Source organism: Meleagris gallopavo, chromosome 3 (assembly GCF_905368555.1).
Source record: "Meleagris gallopavo chromosome 3, MGAL_WU_HG_1.1, whole genome shotgun sequence".
NCBI lineage: Eukaryota > Metazoa > Chordata > Aves > Galliformes > Phasianidae > Meleagris > Meleagris gallopavo.
This window is the reverse complement of record NC_139406.1, coordinates 10,367,858-10,392,207: the sequence shown is the minus strand read 5'-3', so window position 1 is coordinate 10,392,207 and position 24,350 is coordinate 10,367,858. Positions and strand designations below refer to the sequence as shown.

General features: G+C 37.8%; 1 protein-coding gene across 1 annotated transcript in view; it reads right to left on the bottom strand.

The window, feature by feature from the left end:
• The window catches only part of LOC100539960 (uncharacterized), a 193,068-nt gene that overhangs the window by 32,166 nt on the left and 136,552 nt on the right, over positions 1–24,350 (bottom strand). Inside the window, exons 20-23 of the mRNA XM_031552754.2 lie at positions 18,987–19,205; positions 16,975–17,227; positions 12,828–12,991; positions 7,726–7,885 (exon numbers count right to left, since the gene is read on the bottom strand). Coding sequence (XP_031408614.2) covers positions 7,726–7,885; positions 12,828–12,991; positions 16,975–17,227; positions 18,987–19,205 — 796 coding nt within the window. The remainder of the gene's footprint in view (positions 1–7,725; positions 7,886–12,827; positions 12,992–16,974; positions 17,228–18,986; positions 19,206–24,350) is intronic.

Genomic DNA, 24,350 nt, shown 5'->3' with positions numbered 1-24,350 from the left:
AAATGATTTGTTACCATTCAGTCTGGAAATCCCATATTGTGCATATAACAGGGATAGCAAAGGAGCCTTGAACAAATTAGTTCTTGAAGATGGAAACAAAATACGTTTTGTAAAAACAAGATTGTGTCTACAATCCTCCCTAAACAAATTCCATGGACTTTGACTACATCATTTCATTTTCAATGTATAGCCTTATCATATATCAAATGAAAATCAAAAAAAGAAGCACTATACATAACTTTGCCTCTGCAGAATTTATCTTTTTGAAATTCTATTAATTTGTTGCCATATGAGCTTCAGATTCAGAGCAGCTCACATACCTGTTTGTTCTTTCATCCATTGTTAATTGTTGTTTCCTTAAGAAGGATACAACATGGCCCCAATAAAGGCCTGTAAAATGTTACTCTACTGGCTCAATGTAGTTCCACTTGTCAGACATAACTACTAGGGCAAAAGAATCTATCATTTTACCTACTCTCTATCACTACTTTATTGCAGCACATGAGACATACACAATTTGTGACAAATTAATATCAACTGTTGTGAGATTTTAATGACATACCTGGATATAGCCAGAAGAACTGACCATTCCAAATGCATCCGGCCCTCTTTTTTCCTCTTCACTTCCCCGTGAACTAAATACTCTAAAAGAACAGCAAGTGAAGTGCTTCAGAGCCATTTAGTCAATTTGATCCTATACAGTTCAAGAAAGGCCTCAAAGTTTCATAGAGAAGTACTACTATTTTAAATCTAAGAGACCGTGGAATGCTACATTCTTTTCCTGACCTGACATTTTGCTTTATTTTTTCTAACATTCTATCAGCAGGCTGAGCTTTCCCTCTGCTCATCTCATGACTTTCAATCACCATTCAATATTTAAAAAAAAATTGACTCTGCCTTCAATAATTTACCCCAGATGAGAATCTGACATTAAATACACAGATCGTGAAGAAATTCAGTGAGACGTGGCCCTATTTCCTCCCTTCTCCTTTGCTTATACAGACAGACAGAAATGCTGGCCCTAATGAAGTCAATGTTGACCGCAAACCAGTAAAGTTTTCCCTCCAACAATTTCTGTAGCAGAAAGATTATTATTTTTTATTACCTAGATTGTCATCTCTATCTGCTGAGCTGAATTGTCTCAGAGTAGCAGAGTTCAGTGGTACTAGTTAAAACAACTGTGCGTTAGCCCAGATAAATCTGATGGTTTATTCATACCGGCTAAAAGATCAAATCTCATATTACTGCTAATATTTCTGCATATGCTCAAAACTGGCTTTACTGCTTCTTACTGATCTCCTATTGTAATCTCAGAGCACAAAAAAAAAAAAACTTTTTGATTCTGGGTAAAATCCAAATTGCTGGAAACATTGCGTGGAGATCTCCAGTGAGTGGTTTCAGAAAGTTATATAGTATGGGTTATGCTTAGGAAAAAGCTTGATCATGAACTCACAAATTGCTAGGATTCCTAAAGATCACCAGAACTAATCTGGGGAAAAGAAACCACAAGCCACAATTATAAGGTCTTATCTTTCACCACAGCCATCTGTTGTTTTTAAAGACATTAAATCTCATATACACAGGGTATGAGATAGAACTTAAGCATTTAAGGTATAACTCATCAATGGAAAGATTTTGTGAAGAGAAAAGAGGAAAAATACAAAGAAAATTAACACTTTCTATTCTTTTGCTCTCTCAACATGTTTTCATTTGTCCATTTGCAGCAGTGATCTCTAGCTTGGTGATATCATCTTTAATTTATTAAGAGGAGCTTTCTCTTAGTACAGCTGGAAGTAACACAACTGTGTAACTCTTTTCCTATCACCTTCTCTTAGCTGGCATCTCTGTTCTAACTCTGTTCTAACTTTCTTTAGTGTCATTGTGTCTTCTTCACAAATCCTGAGACAACTTTCCTTTCTTTTTATCACCTTGTGCTTTGCTGACTTTTCCTTCTGAACTAGGCTATTATTCTTTCCAACTCTGTCCTCTACCTAACTATTATTACTGCCCAAAATAGCAAACATCTTTGCTACTTTTCACCTGTTTTTTGGAAACCAAGTTTCCTGAAAGGCAATGGAAACACTTCTACTCGTGTCCGTGGGTAAGATTTATCATGCAACTACAGAGATATCAAATTTTAGATAATCAGATCTATTTGATTCACAGTCTGACATCCTTGCCCAACGTTTGGCCTCGTCTCACTATCCATTCCTACATATCAGTTTGCTCAAAAATCAGGCAAGCAATCCACTAAGAATAGCACTCAGCCTTCAAACAGAAGACACACCAATTGTCCTCCCAGCGTATTCACTAGCAATGTGGAGACTCATTAGGCTTCATCCAACAGAATGAAAGGTTCTCCTCCTTGCACTGAATGGGTTAAAGCACTTACACTCTGTCAGATCAGCAGTTCTTGCAATGCTAACATGTCCAATACTGGTTTCCTCTCTGCCACTGCTGATTCCACTAGCAAGGGCAGGATTTTGCCCTCAACTATTCACAAGTAATTAATGCATTATTGAACAGGAATAAATAGATAGCAATTAAATAACAAGTATTAATGACTTATTTATTAACATATTAATAGTTGGCCTGAGAGTAATAAATGCAAATTACTGTAAAGTGGTACCAAAAATTGTGTCGATAATAGGCCCTGAAGTAATCTTGTGTGTTCAAGATAATTACAAATATATTTTCCTTTCAAAAAACTACTGCCGGGTAATTTTTTATGGTTTTCTATAATATCATTTTAGAATTAGAAAATGAGCTCTAGTCTCATTAAAATAATTTTGCAGTGCATCAGGCTTTACTTGAAATGTAAGTTTCACATTATCTTTTTGCCTATACAGCTTGCATTTTTTCAGAAAGCGACTCTATGCGCAAGGTTTCTGAGTACATGCTTGGTATACTAAAGGTGTTGTTTCAGCTTAGTGCTTGTCTAACTTTTCTTGTCTGTAGTATTACTATGCTGAAAGTCCTACTGCAAGACGAGGTGGTACCCTGCAGTCTAAATCCCGTAAAAATTGATAACAGTCAAATTTTTCCCTTCATACTCCTGCTAGTTCAGAGGGTTTAAATATGAACAAAATGTTGCACTGGGCATCGTACATCTAACAACTAATTCAGTCATGACAGAGCCATCCTTGGTCAGAACCTGTTTCACTAGAGATACTTTCCTTTTTTTATTTTTTTCATTCTTTCATTATCTTCCTCTTACTTGGCTGGGTAAAGGAAACCCCCCACTTTATACCTTCACTTAGTTTACTTTGGGAAAGTGATTGCTTGATGAGAACAGCGAGATATTGTCACTTTAGGAACATCTACCAACAAGAGAAAAGCTATACTGAAATCCTGATTTCCCACTGATCAATGGCGGGTCAATGGATTGCTATTTATTCTTGGTTCTGGTATCCCCAGTATGGGATAACAAAGTTAACATATGCCCACCTCCATAAAGCTCCATAAATGGTCACATCCATCTCTCCATCTGTAACAGGATGAAAGGTGGGAGCTCATGTTTCCCCCTTCTAGAAGGTTCACAGGACACTGTTTCTGCAAATGCTTCTGCCTGAATCTGTAGGTGGCATTTTTACTTCTTTGCAGCTTGCCTCATTAAATATATTGTAAATGACTTCTTCCAAAATAATCAAGTGTGTTTCTGTGCTGTGCCAGGCTCTGGTGGCTCTTTCCCCACAGTGCATTCCAGATTGCTGCGTAAATGTGATTGTGGCCATGTAATCTGTGTACCTGGAAATATAATTCGTTTTGTTGCTAATGAAGGTCCTACGGCACAAATTTATTAAGGTATACTTTTCCATGGGATAATAATTGGGTCGATAATATTAAACTCATAGGCTCATTATTTAATTGCAAGGGCAGATTATGAATACAGCTTCTAAAATGTATTTTAATGAAAAACACTACATCCTGACCTAATCATATCAACCTTATGCTATCTAATTAAGGATGCAAAAAATCATTAGAGTTGCAAAATATTAGTTCCAGCTCCATCAGGCTGCTAGCTGCCCCTTCATGAATATATATATTTTTTTACTCTATGATAAATACTTAATGAGGTAAAAATGACAAAATTTGCATGTAGGCAAATTAGTTTAATAGAGTGATGTCTTCCTGGTCTACAGAAAGTGACCTTTTTCCTATCAAAAGAATGACTGAAAATACTTTGAAATGCTGGCATGGATGTCATTCCCCAAATGACAAATCGCTTCTCTGAACAATATAAAAATTATAAAATGCAATAACCTTAAATTCTCATCATACTGTAAATGTGTCCTCTGCTGCTGCATTTATCAATTTAACAAAAGGAAATTAAGCATATTATAAAATACCCATTTATGGGGCAATTTTTAATCCAGGGAATAAAAATGAGAAGCACATGGTTAATAGCAAGAAAATACTGCAAAGACACAGGCCTATTTTTTTCCAGAAGGTTTGACCAACTATTTACTTGAATGACCTCCATTTAAAGCATATTTTTTATATGGAGTGATATAAGATCTGCTCACACTTCTCTTTTTAAAAATTGCTCACAGTTAATTTGGTATCTTATTTAAAAATTAACGCATTAATAATGCACGCAATAAGGCCTAGTGATGTGTCTTCCATACTGATTACCTTGTACAACTAGACATACATAAAGAAAGGGACAAGACAAATACCTTATGCAAATTCATGGCGGAAAAAAAGGATCTGTGAGTATCTGTAATGCCAAGGAATATGAAAGACCTGAAAACACAGCTCTTGGTCTTGCTGCATGTGGAGTACTTATTTCAGGAGTGGAACATGTTTTTACCAGAAACCTAGATTCATCAAAGAAGAAATGAAATTGGTCCAGTGGTCCTCTTTGCCACCAAAATATAAGCAAAAGCTTGGAATGGAAGGGGGACATCTCACGTTTCTGGAGAACATTGGGTTTTTTTTCCACAACATTTATGCAGATAGCTCAGGAGTTTGGGGCAGAATTCTCCTCTCACAAGTTTTACCTATTTGTGAGGCAGATTCTGTGCCCAGTGGGGGAAGTAGGAGAATCTTACTGCTCATACTGTCTGCAATAGTACATCCCACAGAGAACAGGAATGTTTGACAGTATCACAGCTTTGCCTTTAGCTAGGGCTGATATAAAGGAAAGGCATGAAACTGGTGCAGATGAAGGCAGAATAAGAGTAAAAAATTTGGGATCTTAAGACAGACATCAAAGCAGGCATCATCCTACTTTGTTGAAATGAGACAGCATTGTTCTCTATGCCTCACAGAAGTGTTCTCTTTCTGCTCTGACTGCACATTTCTGGCTACTGGATCTGACTGTTCTGGTCACGTTTTAAAGGATCTCAGAGTAAGGTCAGGTCCCCTTCGATGAGACAAAACTAAATGCTTACTTTATGTCCACAGCCATTGGTCATGTTTCATAATATACTATCATGTTAAGTTTGATATCATGCTGTATTTTAGCAGTGGAGACTCCAGATTTCTGCCAGTTGTGGGTGGACTATTTGTGTGTAGAGAAGCAATTTTTATTTCAGTTCTCTTCCATTTGTTTTTTATCCCCATCCTTTCCAATTGTCATTTCTTTTTTTTTTTCTTTTTTGTCACTTAGATCTTTAAGCACTACTACAAGAAACGATCTGCTGGTAATATCATTAGAAACGTACTCAATACCTAAAACAGAAAAGCAGTTGTTTGCAGTTGCTTTATCCACCACCTTTTCCATATGGTATTGGTTGTCCTGGCATGTAAAATGAGATCCACCGTATATTTTTTGTTTGACCTTACTTAACATGTAACAAAGGTAGTAGTAACCAGTCATTAATAGCTTTGTTTTGACTTCTAGAAAAAAGTTTCTAAGCGGGGAAAAAAAGACACAAAAAGCTTATTTTCTTGCTGTTATAAAGCAAATCAGTACTATTTGTATAAAAACTGGGAATGTCTGAGGCAAATGGCTGTGGGAATGCTTTCCCTCCCCCATGTTGAAATGCAGCTTGGTGCTCTGCAATTCAGGAAAAACAAAACTTACTGAGTATCTGCTTTTTCATTCAATTGGCACATTCACCTTTTTATTTTTCCTTGCAGGGTCCAAACTGTCATCAAGGAAAAAAGTGGAAAATAATTACAACTGCGCCAGATGTTTATAGCAGTGACAACTGAGGCTATATATTTATATAAACTGCTGATCTTTCTGAGGTAGCTTTAGAGACTTGAAAAACCTGCAGACCCTAATGTGAAATCACTTGTTCCAGTGGGCTAGAAAAGAAAACAAACAACTCAGACATGCTTAAGAGAGATAATTTCCTTCCTAACTAGAATCTGTTCGTTTTTACATTGAAGCAGAAGAGTTGCTGAGCAAAGCATTGTGTTCTGAGGCAGTCTTAGATGTATTAATCCAGTTGACGAGCTCATTAATTATTGTTCAAGAGCTGTTTTTGAGATAGTTCTATGGTAATTAATAACAATGATGCAAAGGTGGCTGGAGAACAAGAATATATACCTTGCAGATTACTGATCCTGTAGCTTCAGATGTTTTCAATTCTTTGCAAGCCATTATGATCAGAAGCTTCATTTGTGGATGGGAACCCCAACACCAGATACTTTGCAAATACCGGTATAAATATATTTCCTGCACATCACAGCTTAAAACTGGATATGGGCTTAGAGGCTAGTGTCCTAACAGAAAAGAAAGCAGAACTGTTTGATAACCAAAGTAGTTCAGACCAACGTCAGACCTTTCCTAACTCTCAGTGCACATTTCCAACTCAGTCCACACTTCTGGATAGTTCTAAAAGGGCTGGGAAAGACACTGACTGTCGCAACTCCTAACCCACTATACTCATGTCCCCTGTTCTGGTCAGTCCCATCCATGCCCTTCCAGAGAGCAGATTCAAATTGTCTATAGGATTTCACAGTTTGCTGAGAGCTTTTCAAAGATGCTACTGACATTTGAACATGTAGCAAGTCTCTGTAACCCAGTTAGAAATCTTCAAATGGCATAGATAATTTTTGCCATCAGTGATGCTGTCAAGTATCTTCCTAAAGAGATGGTAAGCAGACTGAAATCCCTCAGGATGTTCAGGGAATGGACATACACCTTTCTAATCAAATTCTCTTCTTAATTAAAAGGAAGAAAAGGAAGGAAGGAAGGAAGGAAGGAAGGAAGGAAGGAAGGAAGGAAGGAAGGAAGGAAGGAAGGAAGGAAGAAAGGAAGGAAGGAAGGAAGGAAGGAAGGAAGGAAGGAAGGAGGAAGGAAGGAAGGAAGGAAGGAAGGAAGGAAGGAAGGAAGGAAGGAAGGAAGGAAGGAAGGAAGGAAGGAAGGAAGGGGAGAAGGAGGGGAAGGGGAAGAGGAGGGGAAGGGGAGGAGAAGAAAGAGAGAAAGGAAAGAAGGAAAAGAAAGAAAAAGAAAGAAGAAAAGAAAGGAAAAGAAGAAGAAAGAGAAGAAGAAGAAGAGAGAAAGAAAGAAAAAGAAAAAGAAAGAAAAGAAAAGAAAGAAAAAGAAAGAAAGAAAGAAGGAAAAGAAAGGAAGGAAGAAAGAAAGGAAGAAAGGAAGGAAGGAAGAAAGGAAGGAAGGAAGGAAGGAAGGAAGGAAGGAAGAAAGGAAGGAAGGAAGGAAGGAAGGAAAGAAAAGCCCCTACGAATCATTTTCTTATATATTTATGTCCTTATCCAGGAAATAAAAGAATTTGGACTAGTGATTCATTGACTCTTCTTATCACTCACCATCCGTCTTTCACCATTGATTCCTCTCCACTGCTCAGCTCTTTTCATAATGTAGCTCAATTCCTGAATGGAAATCTCTAAGTCCAATGGAACGAAGAACGTACCTTCTTCACTATGAATGCGTCGAAATACATCCAACAGCCACCCCTCACTGTGTAGCCTATGGATAGAAATGACATGTTTGTTTCTTTCTGGAAAGGACTCTTCATGCAAATAAGTGTATCTTACCCTTTTGTAGACTTCTAAATCTTCTGGTTATGAGTAAGAAGAGAACCCATAGGTTCTCCAACATATAACTCCCTCCCTCCCAACCTTCTAGGCCCTTTACAATACTTGAGTCGAATCACATAACTGCAAGCAGCAATTTCTTTTAACTGTCACAAGATATTCAAAAGAAGGTCCTGATCTTCAGAAGTGTCCAGTGTTGGTTTTAGCTTTGGGCTGTGTATCTATTCCCAGTGCTAACATGGAGAACCTTCAGTTAGGCATGACTGGAAGTCCTGTTGTGCCAGAGTGAAATAATTGGCAAACCACATCATATAGAAAAGGAACTACTCATCATTTTTGAAAACCCCAAACCTGAAGCCTGTACAATCTAAACTTCTCTTGATGTAATAAAAGTTCATTTTGTTTGTTGGCTTTGTTTTTCTGTGACATTTCTGTGCTGTGGTAGGGAATTGAATAAGCACCACACAGTAAAATTCTCTACCACAAGAAAGGCGTGCTGTGTGGTATTTCTTAATGTAGGTGAAACCAAGAAATATTGTGAGGCTTTTGGAAAAGCCTAGTGTCACATTTTTAGCCTTAGATGAACTCTAAAACTTCAAAACACTGTTGTTTAATTCAAATGGAGCTTCTTTCTCATTCAACTTTTATTCCAAAACCAAAAAAAGATCAGAAAATGTGGAATCTCAATCTTGGATATTGAACTGAGGTCTTTCTTTTTGTACTCTCTTCCACGCTCATACTTTGTTACAATTCAGTTATTGCTTGGTGCCAGCCTTAACTTTTCCATCCTTTCCAGAAACCAGCTGGGTAGTCATGAGAAGCATAGGGACTGCTGTGTGGCTTTGCAACCAACAAAATATCCAGATTTCTGTGGTGCTGTACAGGTCTTTCATTTCTCAGCAATTGGAAGTGAGCACAAGCACGCTTCTTTAATCCTCTGAATTCTTGTCAACAAGATCAGAATGAAGTTGGCATTTGCAGTAGCTTTATGTTGTGCCTTACAGTGAACACAGTAATTGCAGAGAAGCTCACTCAATAAGCTGTTTATACAGTTTCTCCCGAAATTGAGATTTGGCATGGAACAGAAATAAGGAAAGGCACCAAAAGGCAAATTTTCAACTTGATCTCAGAAGGAGCTTTAGCTTTTGCACTCTTTCTATTTGAAACACTTCTTTGTAGTTGCAGCCAGAAATTTGTTTAAGTTTCCAAGATGTCAGTGTGGGATTCCCTTACCAGAAGAGGAGACTGGATGGAAAACAACCTAACTGAGATGTTGGTAACCCTGGCAATATAAGGAAATTGGTTATGAATTAAAAATAAAAGAAATTCCAAAGCATGGAATACAAATCGGTGCAAGGTAGAGAAGGATACTAAGGCGTCTTAAAACACATTATAGAATAGTTTTTTAAAAAAACATGATCAATACCATTCAAGGTGTAGTTCTACATATTCTACAGCTTCTTTAAAGAAACATTTGTCTCTTAATATCTGGATTACGTTAGATGTTCATTTTACCACAATATTTTTGCAAATGTTGACCCATAATTTTGTACTACCCTGTGCTTAGTTGAAAAACTAGCAATCAAGCTGGTGGTCTCTCTGGCCTTCTTCTCATCTTGAAAAATAATTTTGTGTGCTGTTAATCTTTGAAATTCCAGGTCAGCAATTTCAATGACTTGCCACTTATCTTGCTAAACAAGAACAAGACCTCACCATTTATTTAAACTCACTTAATGTAACATTCTTATTTTAAACAAAGCAAAATTTAATGCAGTTAAATTACTGTCTATTTGCTGCCATAAACATTTTCTATATGAAGATTTTAAGTGCATGGTAATAAACAATATAATTAACTTTGAATTAATTAGGAATCGTGAAGCCTGTCTTCCAGCTTTGTTCCTCTTGCCCAAATGTACTCAGCCTGCTCCCGATACCTGATTTTATTCCTTTTTTTTTTTTTAGCATTCCCACTAGTAAAAACTTGTTGTATGTGCACATGACTTTTACAGATACAACATTAATAATTTATATTGCTAATGTAATGTAATGATAAAATATTGCTAATGTTATATAGCAAAGCAAAATTCAGATGCTATTTTCTAGAGATATGAAAGACACAGTAAATCATAAAAGTTCCTTAATTTGTCAGAAAGAATAACAAAATAAGATTGAAATGGCTTACTATCCAGAGTAAGATTTAAAAAAAAAATGGATTTCTGAAAAATTCACAAACAAAAAAACAAAGAGAAGAATGCTTATAACAATTTATTGCATTCTTATTTTTTCCTTTCACACACTTTTTTGGGGAAAAAAAAAGAAGTTGTAAAAAAAAATAAAACATTTTGTTGTTAACATTGAAAAATGTAGAATTTTGAGGCTTTTCCAAAAAAAAAAAAAAAGAAAAGAAAAGAAAGAAAAGAAAAAGAAAAAGAAAAAGAAAAAGAAAAAGAAAAAGAAAAAGAAAAAGAAAAAGAAAAAGAAAAAGAAAAAGAAAAAGAAAAAGAAAAAGAAAAAAGAAAAAGAAAAAGAAAAAGAAAAAAGAAAAAGAAAAAGAAAAAGAAAATTCAATACCAGGAAATTTAGACATAAACACTTTCCAGCAGACACTTTCAGTTTGAAATAGTTCTGCATTTTCTCACAGTGCAGAAAACATTTCACCAAGAAATTACTGACTGTTTCTAATGTCTAGTGGAATTCAAATGAAGGAACTGCAACAAATGCTACTTCATTTTTTCATAAAGTAATTAGAATATCCCTCTGTACTACAGACTCTCAAGTTATCCAAGAAGAGCCAGTTACACTGAGGTATGCTGTTTTACGAAGACACAAGAAGTTGCCTATTATCTTGATTTTGCTAGCTTCCCAGTCGTTCATCAGAGCTGCCAGGAAGCTCTCTAGCTGTGGCAGAAAAGGCATTTCCCCTACTTGCTTTGGCATTCTGGTGAGTTCACCATTCTTATCCCCCTTTTTGTACTCTACTGAACAGCACTGTTAAATGGCAAATGTCTGAGTAATTCTAATCAATGGAGTCAACTCTACCACCCAGCTCTTTCCTGTGAGTGGGTTTCTTCAGACACAGAAGACATCCCTCAAGATTTGTACTGGTTCATCTTACAAGAGAAGGATGCGGTGGTTGTAAGGGCAAAAAACATGCTTTCTGAGTCCAGCAACATTCTAATGTTTGAATATTTTTGGGATACAGCATCTGGGGATGATGTATACCCCCACCAAGGGGGATTACTGCCTTGTTTATCATACTATTTTCTCTTAGAAACAAAAGCCAATATCAATATCTAGGGAACACACTTAAGGTTATGAATTGAAGAGACATTTTCCTTAAAGATATTTGAAATTATTTTAACGCTACCATTAGTGGATAACATGTTGCTGAAGAGCCCTAGCCAGGTCTAAGTTCCTTATCTGTCCACAGCCTAGCACAGTAACAAAGAAAAAGATAAAAAGTTGATCCAATTTTAGAAGCTCACAGAATAAATTTACTCTGCACACTCTCCAGTATTCGAAATGTTTCTTTTTGTAATCAAGCAAAAAACTTCAAAGACCTTATGCACTATAACAGATTTTGTTATCTTCCCTTAGCTTTCCTATTTTGCTATGAATCATTTTAAAAATGCAGCATACTAAGACAACATTTTTCCCCCAGTAACATTCTCTCCCCACCCCTTTATTGGAAAACATTATGGGAAAATTGATCCAGAAGGAAAGGAACCTTTGATGATCTTGCACCTGTTCCCCAGACAATGAAGATGTTGGTAATATTCTCATAAAAACCTGCCTTACAAATGTTTTAATTTAAATTAATTTTCCTGAGTAATAAACGACAGCAGCTAAAACTTATGAAGCTATTCAAAACTATTAAGTCGATGATTAAGAAGGCATTAACATCTCAAAAACTAATTAACTAGACTACCAGTTCGTTGGAGTTGTGTACAGCTTCCAGGAAAGCAGGAGCTTTGAAATACTTTGCAGAAATGTAGATTGCCATTTTTCTTTTTCTGCCTGCTGCAGTGGAGTTTGTGCGAAGGAGACCGAGGGATGGTTCTGTCAAATGGAAGGAGCATACTGAGCTTTGCAATTCTCACACCTGCCTGGATCTTGCCTCTTTGTACAGATTTTTATTGGTGCTTGCTTGATAATCGCTGCAGTGAATGCAATGCAACATTCGGTACTTTATTAGGTAATATATTAGACAATCTTTCTCATTTGCTTCCAGTGTCCCAGACCTGTCCCTACTGCTTGTACGGTTAATGGTATGTGCCAGATAGGTGGCAGGAAAGGCAACTGGTCAAATTTCACAATGAACAGAAGTCTATTAATATTGCTAACAGACAAAAGTCAAGGAAAAATTACTCAGATTAAGTCATGTCATGCACCAGGTTTAAGCCTCATCAAGTCAAATATCCTGCATCATCTCATGGATGTACGAGTCTGGGGGCTGCTTTGGACTCAGGGAGAGATTTTGCACTTCGTACCGTATGTAACTTCCTAAAGTTTTTCTGTTTCTCGCAAAAACCCTCCTAGGAAGTCTAATGAAAAGGTTATCCAAAGTACCTACATGTAAAGGACACACACTTCAGAGCTCACACTGTGAAAACAGACACCACTGTTAGAAACCAGTGGAACAGAGTCTCGTAGACACTGTGAAAACCCATGATATCAATAGCATTCCCTTTGAGATATGGCTCCATCTTTCACTCACTGTCCCTACAGGAACTAACCCCACCTTGACTGTCTGCAATTTTAGGCTCAGTATATGTGACACTGAAACATCTTTTCTGATGTCACCTAATTTTATCTTACAGGAAAAGGAGCCTGAGCCTAAGCTCCTATGGGAATAATGATATAAAAAGACATACCTTAGAAAGTAAAGGTACAACACTGTCGATGAGATGATGAACAGGACTGTGTAAAGCATCACAGTGATTAGTGCACCAGAAACCCCTGATTCCTCTGATCTTAGAAACACCCAGTAGAGCTTTGCAGCATCAGCAATGGGTTTCTCTACACTGTATGCAAGTCGCTGCCGTGGAAGAAAAAAGATGAACATAAGAAAATGCCAAACTTAATTAGGCTCTGTACATGCAGACACAGAAGAACATGAATTTATTTCTAAAAGTTTAACTGTAATTTGTGGGACGTGCATCTTAAAACTTGGCATACTATTCGTATATAAGGAGTTAATACTCATAGAATTAAAATATTAATTTAATTGGGGATAATGCAATTTGTGTATTTTATTTATTTTTTTTTTTACAATGATTCACAAAGAATGCTGAAGATTTCACAGCACTCTATGCTTCAATCTATTTCCAGTAATACACAGGAAAAGGTTTTCAAAAAATCTATTACCCTCCTCCCTTTCTGACCCCCCCTCACCCCCCAAATATCTAATTCTTGAGTACTAACTACTGTATTGACATTTTATTGCCCTCTGCTGGATCGATTTAGAAGAATTCAACAACATATCACAGGTCTTCTACTACTCAGAGCTAAAATGAATTCTTCCATTCACTTTTTTTTTTTTCTTTTTGAAAAGTGACACAATGATAGCCGTATTCATTCTAAATAATGTTAACACATTTTGCAAGGACACATGAAACTGCAGCACCAAAAACTTCCAGTATTTATCTTTCAGAGAGGGAGTTTGTGACCTTTGGGATTCAGGAACCAGCATATTCTAGAGCAACCTGCCTGGACAAATCCTTAGGGAGTCAAAACTTTCTCCCTATTGTTGGCCACCTTTGTGATGATGACATGCATAGTAAAAGAGCAACATTTACAAGTCCTGTGATGAGCTATATATGGAATGCGATTCTTGACTGTACTTTTGTTCTCTCTCCACCCTTTGCAACACTGCCAGGTTTCTGTAATGGAAATTACAGGTCCCAGGAGACCAGTAATAGCATATAAAAAGTAGCCACTAATTTAGATCTGTCAGTATTCTTAAATAAATAAATAAATAAATAAATAAATAAATAAATATCATCTCTTAGTTCTTCTTTATCTCCCTGTTCTGTCCTCTCTTCTTGGAGGGGAAAAAAAAAAAAAGCCTCCATTCTCTTACAGAACAGACTGTCTACCAAAGAAAACCCTCTGCAGAGCAGTCACATTCTGATATGCCTCCAGAGAGGCAAAGTCTGAGTGGCAAATAAATTTCTTTCCTATCCAAACTGTTCTTTCTGACAAGGCAAAAGCAGTGTGGAAAAGTGCATCTCTTTATCCATATTTTTCTAATAATGGATATTTTTCTGTGGTCTTCAAAGGTACAATCCAAGAAAGGTTCCTTCATTTTAAATTGTTTAAGTAGCATTCATTGATAGCATTCATCAACATCTGTCTTAGGTAGTTGTCACAACACACAGTGATGGTCGTGTGAGCACTTCACAGCCTGTAATGTTTTTTAGTATGACACACATCTGTATGGGTGTGAAGAGGCATTATTCTGAATTTTACAAGCTGTGCAAAGTGACTGATCCTAGGAAAAAATCTGTCAGAACTGGACCTTGAACTGAATTTGTCACAATCACAAACAAGTTTCTTATGTCTAGAATGATCTGCCTGCAAAGCAAACATGGAATCCAACATTTGACATGATATCTTGAAATATGAGCTGAAATCCCCAAACATTCTATTCTTATCTGGTCTCTCCTTAAAAATAAAAAAGTAGTAAATTGAGAAACTTTTGTCCCCAGGGCTCTCCATCATCTTTCATAAGTATTAAATCAATTTAGAATAGTAAAATACACTCTAGCACTAAAATTACTCATATTACCACAGCACAACATTATTTAAAAACTTGCTCTAAAATAGATTGGCAAGTAAGTCTGAAATAGCTGCTGAAAGAATGCCAAGATTAAAAAAACATACAAATGCATGACCAAAAACACATGTAAGAGACATAGTTTCATTTTGGAAGGGATATACACAGTATATTGTGTAATATTTGAACAAATGAGTTTCTACCAACGATAATCTCTGCTGGTAAAATTGCCAAATTTTCAGTATGAAGTACAGAGAGAGTCATGCCTTTTTAAACCCCGTAACAAAAAACTCAGTAACTTTATTCATATCTCACATTTCCCTCTGACCAGGAAAAGAAGCTGTATTTGAAATTGTTAACGAAGCCAGCCTGACTAGAACCAAGCACATTTCAACAGAAGTCAAAGGCAATGATTTTCTCAGTGCAAGTATGGTAATGACAAGGTAGACCTAACTCAGCATTTCCTTCAGATTTTATGACATCAATATTGGGCAGAGGGGAAGGAAATCTTTTTAAACACTGAGATATTTCTAGCCTATATATTGGTGAAAAAGAAACATATTTCTCCTTAGGAAAAAAAAATTATTCATGGTAATAATCACAACTGAAACTCAAATCTGTGCATGGTTTGCACCATTAAAAACAAACAAACATTAAAAAAAAAAAAAAAAAAAAACAACCAAGCTGTCCAAGTGAAAGCCACAGTGTGTTGCCACATTAGGCAGTTTAGGCATTAGGCAAATTAGGAAGTTACCTCACAAGCAAGCTCCAATTAAACTTCTTGAGCAGCTGAATTTTAATTTTGAAAAGCACAGCAATCAGAAACAGCACGTAAACAACAGAGAATTGCACTTTAAAAGGACTTCTTTAGAGCAGAGCACAGATTAGTGGACAAGGAATCATGAGACATGCAAATACCAGATCAGTGACAAAGATGGTGGATTACTGCTTGATTCGGACCAGAAACAGATGTCAACGAAGGCAGGCAGAGGAACAGCAATATCACAAAAGTTTACAAAGGCTTGCAGCTCCCTGTGCCCACTGATAGGGCCCACTGTGAGACCTGGACCTGAAAGTCATATTCTAGGTGATTGGACACTGTCTCCTACATGGCAGAGGTCTCCTTGCCACCAATGTATAGATGGGCTATGCAGCCCATATGCAGGCACAGGTGAAGCTGGGATCTTTGCTTTCAAGACTTTGTACAGTGAGGGTATTTCCATGAGATGGCTGTCTTTGTATCTTTGTGTCTTCATGCCTGTCCTTACGGACACCCATCTGGAGTACTGTGTCCAGGCCTGGGGCCCTCAGCACAAGAAAGACGTGGAACTGTTGGGAGAGTCTGGAGGAGAGTCATAAAGATGATTAGAATTCTGCAGCACCTCTCCTACAAAGACAGGCTGAGGGAGCTGGGGTTGCACAGTATGGAGACGGGAAGGCTCCAAGGAGATCTCACTGCAGCCTTCCAGAACTTGAAGGGAGCTTATAAATAGGAGGGGTACTGATGCTTTACAGTTTGATAGTAATAGGGAATAAATAAAGGGAATGGCTTTAGACTAAAAGAATGAAAATTTAGGTTAGAATTTAGTGGTGAAGCACTGGCACGGGCTGTTCAGAGAAGCTGTGGGTACTCCGTGCCTGGAGATGTTCAAGGCCAGGTCGGAGGGAGCTCTGGACAGCCTGAGCTGGTGAGGGGCAGCCCCGCCCATGGCAGAGGAATTGGAACTAGATGATCTTTAAGGTCCCTTCCAACCTAAGCCATTCTATGATTCCGTGACCTTACAGGTGTTCTAGATATGCCAGAAAAGAGTATTGACTATCTCCCATGTTGGAGAAGTGCATAACAACATGTCCTTTTTGTTTTCCTAGTTTTTTTCAGTTTTTTTTTTTCAGTGCTTAGAAAAAAATCTGAAACGCTAATAATCATTAGCCTATCTATCTCCATTAATATCCAAAATTGAAATAATCCTTTTCAAAGCAGATGCAATCATTCCAGCGGTGGATTCACTTTCTCATCTCCATATATGGCTCGTGCAGTGATCTTAGTTTTATGCACAAACACAGCGACTCCATTAGATGGGAATTTTGTTAATAAAAAGGTAATGTATAACATTACCACTTAATTTCTTTCTAACTTTCATGTTCTATTGCCACGGGTGGAATTTCATATCTTCCCCTGATTCACTGAATAAAACAAACTTCTACGTCAAGGACTCACGTCCAAGTTATTTTAAGTGACTTACCCCCAGGAATGAATCCACTATAAACACTGCCAACGGGTCCAGCACTGTCCAGAGTCCCAGGGCTATGATAAACTTTGACAAGAAGGAAGGGAATGAGTCAAATCGCTGCTGACAGATCCATCTGATCAGGACCATAAGCAGCAACCCAGCATTCAAGGTTAGGGGTCCCACCACAACCATGACCAACTCTTCACTGGTCTGCAGCAAGGAGTTCTGGTAGCACAATTCAACAGTGTGAGGGAAAAACTTGAATCTGTAAATAAGTACGGGGAGAAAGTTTGTTTGTGCTCCTGGACAAACCATTAAAAAAGTAGAATAATGCATACAGCACATTACATTGTGAGGTTGTGTCCTTATCTTGGCCATAAATCATCAACCTAAAGAGTATGAAGCTACACAAAACCACAAAGCTTCCTCCTGTCTGCTCATCCTTCTGTCCCCTCTGACTCTCATTTCAGCAGATGCACAAGCCCCTGGGACTGGTCAGGCTGTGTTACAGGAGGATGCTAGCTCCCACCAACAGCAATACGAGCACAGGCCCTAAGAGCTGACACCTCTGCAAACTGCAGCATGTCTGGGCTCTACACAAAGTGGCAAACGTGTCACTGATGTGAAAACACAATCTGTAGCATCAAGTGATGGAAACATCCCTGTTGCTACATGGAAGAAGGATTTAAAAAGCTTTCTTAAGAAGTAAACATGCTGGTACTCTAGGAGGCAGGAAGTGCATCTGATATTATGAGCTACTGATACTGAAATTTAAGATTGAATTGGCTTAGACTTCATTCCCATACAGGTAAACTGGTTTGATTTGCACTTTGATCCTGATCTGACCGCTACCACCATATTATGTGGGACTGGAAGGTGTTCAATTCAGACTCTTGTTCTGAGGGTACGTAGCTCCAGATTTGGATGCTGATCCAGGGCATCTTGACTTGAGGGCTTATTAATATAGTTGACTGCCTGGGACATCTGTGATTAGTGGCTTTGAACATAACCATCTCTCTGTCACACCTTGCTTTCTTCTGTTCCATTTTCTTTGCTTTCACAGATTTGATGCTTGGCCTCCCAGAAGTTTTAAGGCCAGATGGCTGAGCCTGCCTGGTCTCTGCAAGGCCAGAAGTGAGACATGGCTGGTCTTGCATAAAGATCTAGTAGGCAGCCCTAACTATACCCAGCACTGTCCAGATTCTGCTCAGACATCCTGCTCAGATTGTAACTGATAATCCCAATCACCCAATTTAACACAAAGCAGAGACAGGGCATAGAGCTGCAATCCTACCAAATGATTTTTTTTTTTTTTTGAACTATAAATGATTTTTATTTTTTTTTTATACTTTAAAGTGAAAACAATATGTATCTGTTTGCCTTGGAAAAACCTTTCCTATTCTAACTACAGCAGTTCTTTTTTGCTTTATACACCTATTCTCTTCCCCACAGACACATATAGGGAAGTAGGTATCCATCACCTTGTGGAGTTATTTTTCATCTTTTTATTTTTCATGTCAAGTAATGACATGTAATGGTTTTCCTGAAACTCTCTAGAGAGCTCTCATTCCTGATCCAAAGTTAATGTATCATATAGTTAAAATATGCCAACCCACTGTAGTCCTCACAGGAAAACTGATATATCAAATCTAAATTCTTCTGAAGTATTTTACTCATAGATCACGTTGGTAACATCGAGTATGATTTAAATGCTTCTTCAGTTTTGTGCACTTCTTAGGCATTTTGAAATACCTCATCCAAAATGATAAATGATTCTTGTGGAAGAAGATACATCATCTGCTGGATGTATCAGAAGAGTAAGAGGTAAGGATGGCACAAGCTGCATAAAGGGATACATCCTGTTCTGAGTTTAAAACTCATACTACTAAGACATTCACCTTTCAGTTATGGTCACATGTACATATCTGGAACCTGGATGTGGTCACCGATTCTCTTCGTAACATTCTTTGAATTAGACAATTAGTAGAAATATTCCAAGAGCGAAAGAAGACAGCAGAACTCACTTTGTAACAGGAACTGAGATGCTCTGAAGGAAGAGCCACTGGCTATAGTAATGCAGGTAGAGTCTCAAGAACCAAAGCAACAAGACCAGCAGTACAAGCAGCCAGAAGTCCCAGGAATGCCAGTGTGCAGCTCCCAGTTCTGAGAAGGTCACGTATACCCCAAAATGGAAATGCTCAGCAATCCTTCGGAATAGCTTCACCTTGACGGCAGAGCAGCGGCTGCAAACATACGGAAATAAAATGATGAAGAGTCCATTGGAAAAACATACAAGGAATAGCAATCCCTGAAAGACAGTAAAGCACTGTTATATAGACAAATGTGTTCTGATCATAACATTTGATTGACCAACATATCTGACACACACACACATAAAAAAAGAAATTTGATTACACTGCAGTCTAGATGATAAGTGGCTTCCTCCCAGGAACCATGCTGCTTTGATAAAGAACACAACATATCACAAGTTTTAAGATGTCTTTTGCTTTCATTTTGATTTTAATTTTCATGCAAATGGCTCTCCAAGGAATGCTTTTTCACTTATTTTCTTTCTGAGAAAAGGGTGAAGGAACTGCCATACTTGTACTGACAACGTATTCATTTTATTTAAAAAATGTGAACAGCTTTCTGGCATTCGCCTAAGAGAACTTCAAGTAGTTCAGTATACAATGTAGACTAAAACTCCCCTTTAAACTAGTTTCAAGTGGAAGAGGAAATGGAAAGGAACTTGCACTGTACAGTATTCTACTGACTGCAGTATCTGCCCTTTCAGCTAATTACAATACTGCTTCCAAGGGGGAAAAAAAAAAAAAAAAAAAAAAAAGAAATGAGATGAACAGATGCCGTCTTGGCATTATATTTCCAAGTAACTCGAGTCCCTCAGCTGATTCAAAGCTGAAAAGACAGTAGTTTCTCTGACCTTTTGGAACTAACTGCTATGCTTATTTTCACTGATTTAAATGACTAAGCAGCTGAGATGCACAACTCTAGGAATAAATATGATGTCATTGTGTTCAAGCCATTATTTATATTGATAGGGTCTTTTGAAAGTTCATAAATATAAAGATCTTTTTGTAGATTCAAACATACAGGCTTTTTTGATTGTAGCATATGACTAAAGAAGTGACAGCAATATTCGCATTTTATACTCTTTAAGTATTTTCCTGTCTACATTTGCATGCTCCTTACATAACTCTGTATGTTTCTTTCTCTTGCAGTCAGAAATCTCCCACATCCCTCAGAACTCTCATTGCTATTACAAATAGCCATGGAGAAATTCATAAGTATTCTACACTTAGTCTAGGTTTGAACAAGTGAGACAAATTTAAAAATAAAAAAAAAAGAGAACAAAACAAATGAACAAAATCTTGTCAGCCATAGTCCTGGATTTTGGACTGGCCTCGGCATCACATTACTCCTGACACTTGGTGTTGAGCAGAATGCCTACACAGGAAGAGGAGGCATGGCTTCAGCTCAACACCTCTTCTCGTGAGAAAGCTCAAGATTTAGTTACTTATCTGTTCGAAGAATAGAAGGAGCAGTTAGGAGAGACACATCACAAAAATTAGTATATCTGTCATTAAGAGTGCCTCAAGTACAAATCACTAAAATTTCCCATAGAATCATTTGTGGGGCAGATACTGGTAATGTCTTCAGTGTCTAAAAACTGATCTGTCAGAAGTTTTGAAGAACTTTTTGAGACACTGTAGTCCATTTTACTTATACCCTAATTAGTCACAAAGTACTACTGCACAGGCTTAGAGCCACATTATGAATCACTTTCCTCAGACTGCAATTATTTACACATAGCTGCCTGCAGAAGCGTCACAACACAATTTTCATTAATGTGAAATCATAGCCTAGGCTTTTGTGAGGAAAAAAAAAACAAAAGAAAAATGTAAAATAAGAATTACAATTAAAATGGTCATGGCATTCTGGATCTTCTCAACTCTGAAGATAAAATATTATTACATTTATTTTTAATTTTTTTTTCTAATAATTTCCATCTAAGTCTCCAAATCTATATATATGGTATTCACCACTTTAGGAGAGTTAATAGGGTAGGATTAGCCATATCACTTTGTAGTTAAACTGAACTGTTTGCTGTTTGTGCAAAAAAAGAATACATCAAAAAAAGAATGGAAGAAACAGTAATGTCTACATTTCACAGTTTCACAGAAGAAAAACATACTCATTGGATCAAGTGAAAGAACTTTATTTTGATTTTTGAAACAGCATTTTTTCTTTGAAAGACTTCATGATTTTTATCACACATCTTGACCACAGTTTCTAGATTTTAGCTGGAAACTGAAGTCCTCCTTACTGTTTTACTTGTCCAACATTCCATACTCCACAAGTGCCTTTTCTTGTGCTTCCCTAGGACTGTATAACACCATCACACAAAAATCAGTAGCAGCAGTAGAAAATGCTGGAAAATACAGCCTATCCAGTGACTCAATGAAGTCCCCAACCCATAACTTGAATCTCTCCATTTACTTCAAAACAAATTCAATGAGCCCCAACATACATGAAAGTTACAGCAAACTATTCCTGAATGCTCATTAATCATGATACAAGGTGGTTTACTTGTCACTTCAAAACAGTGGGTTTAAATTATACCAAAAAAACTGACTTTTTTTGCAGGATGAATAAAGGAGGAGGCAGAAACATGAAATGAAATACACCAAACAAGTGGAGAGAGCCCCTTTAAATATTTTTAGCTGGTGCTCTATAGTGAATGCTCATGGATGGAGTGGCAGCACTGGCAGATATACTCTTCAGAAGACATTTATATAAAGTTGCTGTAGGGCAGAGAGTGTATTACTTTTCAAAAACAAAACAAATTCCCCCACCCACAAAAACAAACAAACAAACAAAAAACCTCAACCCTTGGGTGAAAATGATATAAAGCTCCGAATGAGAAGCCACTTGAGGAATGGATTTATCCATGATTCCTTGGATTACTGGTAAGTAATTTCGCTGAATGTTTCTGTTCTAGGGCATTAGTTTTGCATTTTTCTTTGCAAAACGCTGGAGTAACAAATCGCAGAGACTAAAAATAATTGACCATAAAAGCAGGTCAATTATTTTGATGGAAGTTGTTCAGAAGGAAAGAAACGATGCATAGATTCTCTTAAGCTACAGTTGATGATGATAACAGAAAAGTAATGGCTGATAGAAGGCAGTGTGTACTCTTGGATGACAGCTTTGCTGCTGACAAACTACAGTGAACATTTGTATAAAGCACTGAAAGAGTGGCACTTGCAGCTGATATTGGGGGTGGATTCTCAGCTGAGGTAACCCTGCTTGTTCCAGAACTACAGTAGTGTATATAACAGCTGAGGTATTCAGGATCCAGTCCTGAAAGTATCTATTATTACTTTTCATAAAAGAAGGCAAAATAAACATTATGTGTTACCGATAAGCCCAATAAGCCAGTGGCAGAGTTCTGAGTTACAGTTCATTATTCTATCCACTGGATTCCTATTAAAATATTACTTTTTTTTTTTTTTTTTTTATTTGTATGCAAAGTGAATATAACCAGGGATAACATTTGCTAAGGATGAAGACACTGCTTTTGCCCCTCTCTTTCCAGGATACACTTACAGTTCCAATTTATAAGCTTACAAGCACCAAGGAAGTGAGAACCACCAGCTATTATGGGGATTATCTAGGGGCTATCAGCTATAAGAGAGGTGGGAGAAATATGAAGGAATATTAGGTTATTCCTAATATTAGATTATTCCAAATGCCAATAGAAGCATTTGTTCTACAGCTTGCTCAAAAATCTAAAATCACGGTACAGAAGAAATGCTGGAAATCATGGTAGGTTTATATTTCAGGTGCACACGTGGTGAAGAAGAAGCTGTTAGAAGACAGCTTCCAACATCCAAAAACACTGAAGGAAGGCTTTAGGAATTAAATGTCCTTGCAAAGCAGGAAAAATAGCCAGCTATTAATTGTTTTGTTTGGTTGCAAAATGTGTGATGCAGGCACGTGAGTGCACTGGAGAGCACCTACCCTGCCCCATCAGGCAGGGCAGGAGCATAAGAGCAGCCAGGTCCTTTATAGGGTCCAGGCAGTGCCAGCCCATGAAGACAGGTCCAGCAGGCAGCAAGCCCTGTACCAGCAACAGCCCAGGTGTGTTTGCATAACATACGTAGGCAGGAGCCAGAACAACCATACCAGATGAATGTTTTGTGTAACGCACACATGCCAAGAAGCTCAGAGCGATGTATTCTGGCACACTGGCTGCCTCAGATGGAGACAACTACACAGGTCTGTACTGAGGGATGTACACTACGTCACTGGGACAAGATGCATTCATTGAAGAGGAAGGGAAGGAAATGCTGAGAGCTTCACATTCATCTCCATACATCCATGTTAGCCACAACATACTCAACACTCTCTCTATAAAAGAACTTATGATGACAGAAGATTAGCAAATACCAGCAGATTCTTGTCCTCAGCAGCCTCCCCTCAGGGGAGGTTCAGGTTGGACAGCAAGAAAAAATTATTTTCTGAAACAGTGGTGAAACACTGGCATAGGCTACCCAGGGAGGTGGTGGAGTCACCATCCCTGGAAGAGTTCAACAAACATGTAGACAGAGCACTGAGGGACATGGACAGTGGGCATGGTGAGAATGGGTTGGCAGTGGTACTAGATGGTCTTAGTGGTCTTTTCCAACCTTAAGGATTCTATGATGTCCATCTTCTGCCTCTGGACAGCTAAGAATTTCCTGATGGAGTAACTGAGAAGTTTTTGAGAAGAGATTTCTTAATAAGCTGGGGAAAGAATCATAGGAGGAAGGAGGAATCACAAGTTCAAGCAGAATTGCAATGGTGCTGGAGGACAACATGGCTCCTTGTAGAGAGTTGGCAATGCTTTGCACATTTCAGCTTTTAGCTGCATCTGATAATGACAAAGCAAAAGCGCCAACAACAAATGGTTATTGTCATGGCTGCAGTTTCAGTTGCATTTTCATGAGCCTGTTTGCTTGGCAAAACAGTCTGAAAATCTCACAACGTAAAACATCCCAGTCTATCTGTTCCCAGCTCCAGATGGGAACCAACATGAAACAAGGAAACTTCTGCAGCTTGCAGAACTTTTAAGAAACTCTGTTTTATATTTCATTCTAGCAAGAAACAAAATGCAGCAGACACTCTCTCCTGTTCATCCTCATGAAATGACAAGGCCAGTCAAGAAGCAAAAGCATGTAATTCCTCCCCTCCTTCTTGCCATCTGACTGTTTTAAGTAAATAAGAAAACAGTGAATGAATGAGAAAAAGACACGACCCAGTTATGAGAGGATGAGAGAGGTCTGTGAAGGTACAGACCTCACAAAGACGGCACTATTCACAAAACT